The sequence below is a fragment of the Engraulis encrasicolus genome, chromosome 6, assembly GCF_034702125.1.
Source record: "Engraulis encrasicolus isolate BLACKSEA-1 chromosome 6, IST_EnEncr_1.0, whole genome shotgun sequence".
In the NCBI taxonomy this organism is placed as follows: Eukaryota; Metazoa; Chordata; class Actinopteri; order Clupeiformes; family Engraulidae; genus Engraulis; species Engraulis encrasicolus.
The window spans coordinates 39,415,869-39,425,295 of record NC_085862.1 but is presented as its reverse complement, the minus strand read 5'-3'; the positions used below and the strand labels follow the sequence as shown (position 1 = coordinate 39,425,295).

Sequence of the window (9,427 nt, the reverse complement as noted above, 5' to 3'; positions counted from 1 at the left end):
TGAGTAACGACCTCCGAGAATGCATTTCTTGTTTAGATTCTCCACATGGTCAAAGGGGGGAAAGCCCATCCACCTCTTAGTTGCACTGTTAAATATCACCACAAGGTGGCGGGTTAACTTCTTGAAACCTGTTCACCCAGTCACAAATTGAGATGCCTTGTAACGCAAATGATGCAACACATCACCACAAACAATAGCTACGCGCAATTTGCGCAAAGCAAGATGGACAAAAGCCATGATACTGAGGGAAAAAATCCAAACTCTGACATGACATTTCAAATACTGAGTATTTGCGGTCTTTGTTGTTAGAGATCCACTATAGCCTACTAAAGGAATGAACTTGTTTTTGGGGGTGTATCCAATTATTTCAGCCCATGCGCTTTCCATCTCCAGACCATGAAGTGATCACGTTTCTCGGCAGCCAATCAGAGGCGGAGCGATCTGACAATGCACTTTAAAAGTTCGCCTGCATGAGCCAAACGGAGAAAGAGGATGAGAGAAAAACACGAAGGGTCTAACAGACACACTCACTGGAGACAGTACCAGTTTTATTGTCCTTGTTTTATCGTTTGTGAAGGTAACGCATTACTTTTTTTACATGTTGTGACATTATTGCTATATGCCTGTTGTTATACATTAATTGCTATCTCTATGTGGGGTTCTTTGGTGTTATTTATAGACTCTTGGATATGTGGTTTGTTTTGTTGTGATGATGTAGTTCAGCGAGCAGAAGTGAATTGTGATTATTTCTAGTGAGACGCTGTTTTAGCTCTCGTGATGGATTCGGTTCCACAGCTGGCACTCGCTACATTGTCACCATGGCCACGCGCTCAGTTTAGAATTAGGCTACACGGAATGGCCAACATGTAGCCAGGAACACAGGGTACTATTTAGTTGCGAGTGGTGGATGTTTGGATGTATTAAAAGGCGGTAACAAAATGTCACTAAGTGGTTAGGATGTCTTTGTTTTTCTTCGTCAGTGGTCTGCGATGAAGTCGCACCACTTTTTATTTTGGTTACTATACAGCAAGATGTTAAGGCTGTGTATTGTTCTTTCCTTGGCAATTGCATAACGTGGTCCTTTTGGCAACCCTCCCCCACCTTCCTCTCTCCCCACTTGCCAAACCCCGTCTGTTTGTGCGGTACTAGCGTTTGTTTACAATTTTCGTGTTTTCCACGATGGGTCATCACTGATTTTACATGTTATGGAGTGTTTGTTTAATGTTCTAAAACGTGGCACATTTTTGTTTATTTGTTTAGGTACACTATAGCAGGAAAAATGGCCTGTTCGTCAAGTGCCAAGTTAAGTAAAGCTGTGAAGCAGCAATATATGGATCTCCCTCAGGGAGAGAAGGTTCAGGCTATGTACATCTGGATTGATGGAACGGGAGAAGGATTACGCTGCAAAACCAGAACCCTGGATTCTGAACCCAAAAGCATTGAAGGTAAGCACCATTGACTTGCAAATGAATAACCCAGAATGTTGTAGCCTATTGTCTGACTTGAGTGGGTCATGCATTTGTGGACAATATCCAAGTAAAAGCCTTTTCTTTGTTCCCAGATCTCCCTGAATGGAATTTTGATGGCTCCAGCACGTATCAGTCAGAAGGCTCAAACAGCGACATGTACCTGATCCCGTCAGCTATGTTTAGAGATCCCTTTAGGAAGGACCCCAACAAACTGGTCTTGTGTGAAGTTTTTAAGTACAACCGTAAGCCCGCCGGTAAGTGTGTAGTCATAACAATGAGGCACACAGTCTTACAAGCTAAAGCCACAATCAGTTGAGCGAAATCCATGCCATTTTTTTCTAATGTTTAGCCTCAATCCTTTTGTCCCAACAGAGACCAACCTGCGCACAACTTGTAACAAGGTCATGGAAATGGTGCACAACCAGGTGCCATGGTTTGGCATGGAGCAGGAGTACACCATCTTGGGGACGGATGGGCATCCCTTTGGCTGGCCATCCAATGGTTTCCCTGGTCCCCAAGGTGAGTTTGTTGATGATGAACTGATGAACAAAAGCAAGAAGTATTAGCGAATGGGCCTTAACCACAGTGGGCGTCTTCAATGTGCTCTCTGCTGGCCCCTGTGTAGTTCTAAGTCTGAATCTTTCCATCAGGACCATACTACTGCGGCGTCGGGGCTGACAAGGCTTACGGCCGAGACATCGTGGAGGCCCACTACAGGGCCTGTCTCTATGCTGGCGTTGACATCTGTGGCACAAACGCGGAAGTGATGCCTGCTCAGGTAAGACCAAGTCATTAATTTCACCTATTTCAAACAGTACTACAGTGGTCTCAAAATGGCGGCCCACGGGCCAGATCCGGCCCAGGCATGGCAACCATTTGGCCCGCCATGAAGTTGGAACAAATGAAAACATACGTGTGCTATCTGGTACAGTATCTATACAGTCAGCGATTTTATTTGGCCCTCAGCCTGATTTGCACTACATAATTTGGCCCTTGGGGAAAGACAATTAGAGACCACTGTATTACTCGATCTATGATCATACCAAACCATTAGCTACTAGTTCTCATTCTTTTGAGTAACATTTTGTGAGGATCACTTCATGCCTCTTTTAGCTTTAAAATATTTAGGTGTTGGGCCTATGGGAGTCCTATAGTGTGCTAATGAGTTGTATTGTGTTTTTATAGTGGGAGTTCCAGGTTGGACCTTGCGAGGGCATCAACATGGGTGACCACCTATGGGTTGCCCGCTTCATCCTCCACAGGGTGTGTGAAGACTTCGGGGTGGTCGCCTCCTTTGACCCCAAGCCCATCCCCGGCAACTGGAATGGAGCCGGCTGCCACACCAACTTCAGCACCAAGGAGATGCGTGAAGAGGGTGGATTAAGGTAAACTGGCATTGACTTGACCTAAAATATGACTTCCATAAGATGGCATATACTGTTGACAACTATGTGTCTTTGATTTATACTCAGGTTGATCCGTAAATGGAACCAAAGCCGTTTGATTTCTCAACTAACTGTGCTACCTCTCTCTTGCTTCCACAGATGCATTGAAGAGTCCATCGAGAGGCTAGGCAGGAGGCACAACTACCACATCCGTGCCTACGACCCCAAGGGGGGCCTGGACAACGCCCGTCGCCTGACCGGCTACCACGAAACGTCCAGCATCCACGAGTTCTCCGCCGGCGTGGCCAACCGCGGCGCCAGCATTCGCATTCCCCGCTCCGTGGGCCAGGAGAAGAAGGGCTACTTCGAAGACCGCCGTCCCTCGGCCAACTGCGACCCCTACGCCGTCACGGAGGCACTGATCCGCACATGTTTACTCAACGAGGAGGGAGAGGAGCCGACCGAGTACAAGTGAACTGTCCGGCCAAGCTCCTGATCCACCCGCCACCCATCCTTGCAGCGTCGTGAAGCTGTCTGCTGAGGCCGGGAGGCATTTTTAGTACTGTACTGTATGTGGTCTTATTGAGGAAAAAAACACAAACCCTTGTATTCATGTTGACTGGTCAATCTAATACAAGGTATAACCTAGATGGATTTTTTTTGTCTGTCTGTCAGAAGTGTGCGAATTTCATTTAAAAAAGAAAAAAAGATGTGCACATTGGGTTGTTGACCCGTATTTTTTTAGCCTGTTCACTGCCATTACTGTCCAGTCTAAAAATTGTTGCTATGGACCTAATGTCTCTACACTTGCTATGGACTTCCCTTGTGTAGTTCGATCATTGTAAAAGACGAGTGTATGACAATTTCTAAACTTCTGTGACTTTTAGCATGTAATATAGTTTTAACTAAACCAGATCCGTAGATCTGTTCCTTTTTAAAACAAGTGCTGATATCTTGTGGTTCATTTTTGAATCGACGTCTCTTGTTCTCTGTATGTGCGGTACTCTTCTGTGTGGGGTCCATAATGCATCAAGTTCTTCTCTTTGTTTCCTTCATGTGCATGTATGGATCCCGATTTTTGTCTTGCCTTTCCTCTTATTATCGTAGATGAAGGGTTTTTATTTGTATTGTTATAAGGCCAGTTGTGGCACCAGTTTTAACTCCTCCGAATGGATAAACTTGTTTCTTATCGTGACATTAAAAAAAGGAACACACACTAATTTTACCTTACATATGTCTCTGGATGATTCTTTGGGTGTGTGCATGGCACACAAATTGCTTTTGAAAACTCCACGTCACAACTTGGAGATTAAATTGCCTTCCTTAGAGCTGAAATTCAAACAGAAAGGGGTGCACCTTGCACTTCTTCATTTTTGTGCACATACGTGTTTTGGTGTGTGCAACCTCCCCAAGTTACAACTTGGAGATCAGATGGCCTTCCTTAGAGATGCTAATACTAGACGATTAGTGGACACATTAGTAGAGGCATACTCAAAACTTCCTCAGATACTAAGCAGAGCTTCTCCAACATCACGCAGTTGGCCACATCTGACCCTGCTGTGGCTAGCTTTATTGTCATTGGATGTCACGGGACCAAATTAGATTAGGGTTAATTGTTGGCAGAGAGTGGCATGTTAAATCACTGGCAACCACGTGCACGTGCACAGACCGGCCGTAAGGCAGCTGAAGTGTGCGGGTCACCCTGCGACTGCGTGGTTGCATGACCTCAGTCCAGCATGGTGGGGTCCATTTGTCTGAAATGCAGCACGGTTACTGATTAGAGATGGGTGCTCTTGGGCCCACTAATTGCAAATACTTCACTTATCTGTGTGATGAAGGCTAAGAAGTTATCCTTTAACTTTAATCCAAACAGTGGGGTTTTCTTTGTCAGGAGGTGTTAATCTGTCGTTTTAAGATGGCCATGTGGTGTAACAGAATCATTATAACATTTTAGCATCTGTGCCTCATATTGGTGGATCATAAACTATGCCAGTCAACTCCATGACCTTTTACTATCTCTCACAGCTAAAAGCAGTGAAGGGACCAGGCACTGACACCTTGCAAAACAATGACTAATACAATGTCAAAATCAACTGAGCTGTGTATTTTTAGTGTTCTGTACACAACAGAAAAGCTTATCACAGCCTTCTCTCTAATGTAGGTCATCTCGTTGAAGTATCAATGATCTGGTACTAATCTAGCTTCCCTGCCAGCTTTATATTATCAGACTAAGGGGCCGTCAGTGAGCAGCTCAACAGACAGATGGGGTGTTAAGACTATCCTCTCAGGGAACATTGTGTTCTTTTATTCACAGGAGACCAAGTGCAGGACACAAGCTAGCTAGCCGCATGACAAGCATTTTGGTTGGTTGGCTGAAAGAGAGCTTACTTACATCCAATGGCAATTAGCTTCACACGGCATAACCAGACCATTGGAATATGTGTCTTGCACTAGAATATGTCTAAGGGTGCGTGTGTGTGTGTGTTTGCAGGTTTCATGGATGGGACAGTCTGCATTAGAATGCGCGTATGGTTGTGTAAATTGTCAGGTTTCATGCTTGGAAAGCCTGGATTGGAATATGTGTGAAGTTATACATTTGCAAGTTTCAGGCTTGGGAAGCTAAAACAAAGCATTAAAGGGGGCCCTTGTACAAAAAAGGCATTGTGCCTGACATTCAAAGCTGGTGTTTTGCTCCAGAACATGAACTTGGTTGTACATGTTATTGATTTAAACCGTTATATTTTGTGCATAATGTTCTTTGAACTAGACAGCCTAACATTGTAATTGCTTTCTCTGATACTTTGTCCTAACCCCACGTCATGCTTCAAACATCCCTCAGGAAAAAGTTGCAAGTGTGCAAAAACAACATTCTTTCTGTGTTCACAGTTATAGCGGCACATTTGTCTGCCTCCGTGAACTGTTCCGTTAAGTTCCTTGAAGGGAGGAGGGGAAAGGTTGCCAGCTGGTTTTGTTTTTGTACCTTTCACCCACATTTCCCAAGTTTGAGCAAGCAACGCTGGAAGATCTCCGCCTGGCGATTGGAAGCTGCACGCCTGCCACAAACTGTGCTGCAGACAGGATATCCTTTCTGTGAACTGGCAGATTTTTTTTGGCCAGTCATCAAAAAAACAAAACAAGTCCAACCTCTGTGCCCAGCCTTGGGTGAGCGGCACGCATACCTGTTGTGGTGTTGCAGGCACAACATGTGTCCCACCGCATGAAAAGAGGATGGGAACCAATTCACACAAATATTTGAGGACGTTTTTGTTTATTTTGGTGATGTAAGAAAAAAAAAAGGTGGGGGTAGGAAAATATGAGTCTTGCGGAATAGCCAGAAAGCCCAAGTGGATTTACAGAGAGAGAGATTGCTTAAGGATTATTATTATTGATGATGATTTATAGTTGAAAAAGATTTGTAAAAGAAGATTTTGCTCAACATTATTGCTCAGCTGTTTGTTTTGTGACCAACTGTTGTACACAATACGTAGCCCTCCCAAAGAAGGCCTGGTTCTTATTCGTAAGATTCGTTCACCACCTCTATGGGAGTAAAGCTGATTGGCTGTCGACCTGACGAAGAAAGCTCATCTCACTCTGAGAACCGGGGACATATTCATATCCTAACGTTTTCTACTGCGCTCCATCTCCATCACTAATGCACCTAATGCAATTGGGGGTCATAGGTTAACTCTTGCATGACAGGAGTAAGAACTCCAACATATGTTAAAGTCAATAAATCAACATTGCTGCCTCTTTTTTGGTTTGTTGTTGTATTTAGAATACTTTCACGTGTACGTTGGAGTTGGGTGGAGGCTGTCACTGCTGGAATTTGTGGAAAGGGGAACGACCTGCCAGACGCCAATACTCTGTGCAAACAGTGGTTGCATTGCAAGAGAGAGCCGGCTCTCACGCAGTTCGCCAACCTGTACCAGCTACTAAATTTAGAATTCCCCTAACTAAGCACAGATGGCCTCCTGCCCAAAAAGAAAGAGAGAGCATGAGAGAGGGAGGAAGGAAGAAAACAGCTCTTTGGTGTTTTTGTATTCTGGTAAACAGGTTTCTGTTTATGTTTGTCAGGAGGTTGAGGTTGATGTTTTGTGGTTTTTGGGGGAACAGTGATAACAGTGCGTGCAAGTCGCATCCTTATCCAAACAAACAACTTTCAACTAGAGTGACATCCAAAGTCAAGCAGCGGGAGCTGAGAACAGACACAGACTGTCCCCACAAATAGGACCACATGTGGATTAACTGCCGCGAAGGCAACAAAACACCAAACAGCTGCAAGCCACTTACGCCTTGGTGGCCCGGCAATGGGAGTGGGACATTTGCCTATACTACAGAGAAGGCCAGTCCCAAACAATGGTACTCCATCTCTGCAAAATGATAAACCAGTACACTCTCTCTCTCTCTCTCTCTCTCTCTCTCTCTCTCTCTCTCTCTCTCTCTCTCTCCCTCTGTCTCTCTGTCTCTCTCTCTCTCTCTCTCTCTCTCTCCCTCCCTCTGAGTGTGTGTGTGTGTGTGCACACGCCTGCATATGCTCAAAGTGCAGACCCTACTCCAAAACACCAATCACTGGGAGATAACCACGGAAAATAGCCTGTAAATCTTTACAGGATTTGTAGACTTGCTCTCGGTGCCCCCGAGGTTGGCTGCACGTGAGGCAGAGGTACAGTGGAAGAGGCAGAAAAAAGTGAGAGGGACAACGCGGTCACAGACGGCCCCCCAATGGGATCTAATGTGACAGAGACAGAGAGGCCTGTGTGTGTGTGTGTGTGTGTGTGTGTGTGTGTGTGTGTGTGTGTGTGTGTGTGTGTGTGTGTGTGTGTGTGTGTGTGTGTGTGTGTGTGTGTGTGTGGGAGAAGCTTGTGAAAACGCTGAGTGCCAACACTTAAGAGTCGCGTCATGCGGCGAAATGGCACATAAATTCAGAGAAGAGAAAGGAAGCAGTTTAAAAAGAGGTGGCGGAGTAAAATAGGGGAGAACGAATGAGAAAACGAGAGAGAGAGAGAGAGAGAGAGAGATGGGAGGGGGGGGAGGAGGAGTGGGGATGGGAGACGGATTGGAGCGGGGTGGGGGAGGAAAGGAGGGGGGGGGGGGGATGCAGGCTCGAGGATGTGAGTACGCACACCAGTGGTACCACTGATCCCTTTTATTCAAGAGAAACTCCCTCAAACCGGCTCTGGCTTGTTTCACCTTATATAACCCAAGCACCCCCCACCACCACTCTCCTCCTTTCTCCACAACCCCCTCCCCATCCTCAGTCTCCGCTGCCCGCTCTGCCAGCCTGCTCTGGCAGCTCCTACCCTACCCTTACCCGACTCTACTCCCTCGCCATCCATCTCTCTAACGCGTACGCTATAACACAAATCGTGGCCGCGCTCTCACATGCGCACCGCCAGGGTCAATGGCTGCCTCCTGCTCTTTTCCGGGCTCCCCCTTGTGCTCGTTGTGTGTTCCCGTTCGCATGAATTGCACACCGTTACATAATGGCCTCGTTAGCATTGTGATTTACTCACAACTCGAGGCATATATGTGCGGCGATGCGCAAAGCATGCGGCCACTCAGCAGGGCCCTCTGTCTCTCTCCAGTACCATCACCACTCACTCCCCATCAATCGGGCCCTGCAGAACCAATCCAAAGCCCTGTCTGTCGTAACTTACCCAGTGCACACTGCACACTCACACACAAAAGAGACCCCCCTTCCATCTTCCTCCATTTTATTAGGGTGCAGTATAAGTGAAGGGTTGAGAGTGATGGTGGATGGATGGATGGATGGATGGATGGATGGATGGATGGATGGATGGATGCCTCCCTTCCTTCATTAGAATTCAAATCTCGGCCACTGACCCACTTTTTTGCTTCCGCCCCCCCTCCTCCCTCCCTCCTTTCATCTCCCGTTCTTTCTCTCTCTGTCCCTCTCTCCACCCCTCCCTCTCCTGCTGCGCTCCTTTCTTCTCTCCATGTGACCCTCGCTGCCCTCTGGACTGGACTGTGGTTTGGAGAAGCCATGGCCTGGTACGGGGTACACAGACTGCCTGAGCGGAGCTGAGCTGAGCTGAGATGCGAGAGCCGGACCATATGCCCCTGCACGTCAGAAAGCAATTCGGCGCCCAGCCTGGACACGCAACCTGTTCTCAAACACACTCTGTCTCTTTCTCTCTTTCTCTCTCTCTCTCTCTCGCTCTCTCTCTCACACACTCTCTCACACACACACACACACACACACACACACACACACACACACACACACACACACACACACACACACACACACACACACACACACACACACACCCTCCTAATGGGTACATGGTGGCCGTGTGTTATGGAGTAGACGATTAGCAGTGCACTTGCCATGTGACGGCAGTTACTGTGAGAGTCACACATGCTCCTCTCCTTCTCTCTTCTCTTCTCTTCTCCTCTGCTCTCCTCTCCCCTCCCCTCCTCTCCTCTCCTCTCCTCTCCTCTCCTCTCCTCTGTTCTCTTCTCCTCTGCTCTCCTCTCCCCTCCTCTCCTCTTTCCTCCTCTCCACCCCACTCCTCTCTCCTCTCCTCTCCTCTCCTCTCCTCTCCTCTC

General features: G+C 46.9%; 1 protein-coding gene across 1 annotated transcript; it reads left to right on the top strand.

The window, feature by feature from the left end:
• Positions 1-462: 462 nt before the first annotated feature.
• On the top strand, positions 463-4,084 carry LOC134451267 (glutamine synthetase). Its single transcript, XM_063201593.1, has 7 exons — positions 463-577; positions 1,261-1,445; positions 1,562-1,723; positions 1,842-1,988; positions 2,120-2,247; positions 2,655-2,854; positions 3,014-4,084. Exons 2-7 carry the CDS (start codon positions 1,280-1,282, stop codon positions 3,327-3,329), a joined length of 1,119 nt encoding a protein of 372 aa, XP_063057663.1. The 5' UTR covers positions 463-577; positions 1,261-1,279; the 3' UTR covers positions 3,330-4,084.
• Positions 4,085-9,427: the final 5,343 nt, after the last annotated feature.

What these genes read in the sequence shown, in the direction of transcription:
- LOC134451267 (XM_063201593.1), top strand. Translation starts at nt 1,280, where the DNA reads ATGGCCTGTTCGTCAAGTGCCAAGTTAAGTAAAGCTGTGAAGCAGCAA. An exon ending in GTACAACCGTAAGCCCGCCG is followed by an intron (nt 1,724 to 1,841) that starts GTAAGTGTGTAG and finishes TTGTCCCAACAG; the next exon opens with AGACCAACCTGCGCACAACT. An exon ending in TGGTTTCCCTGGTCCCCAAG is followed by an intron (nt 1,989 to 2,119) that starts GTGAGTTTGTTG and finishes TCTTTCCATCAG; the next exon opens with GACCATACTACTGCGGCGTC.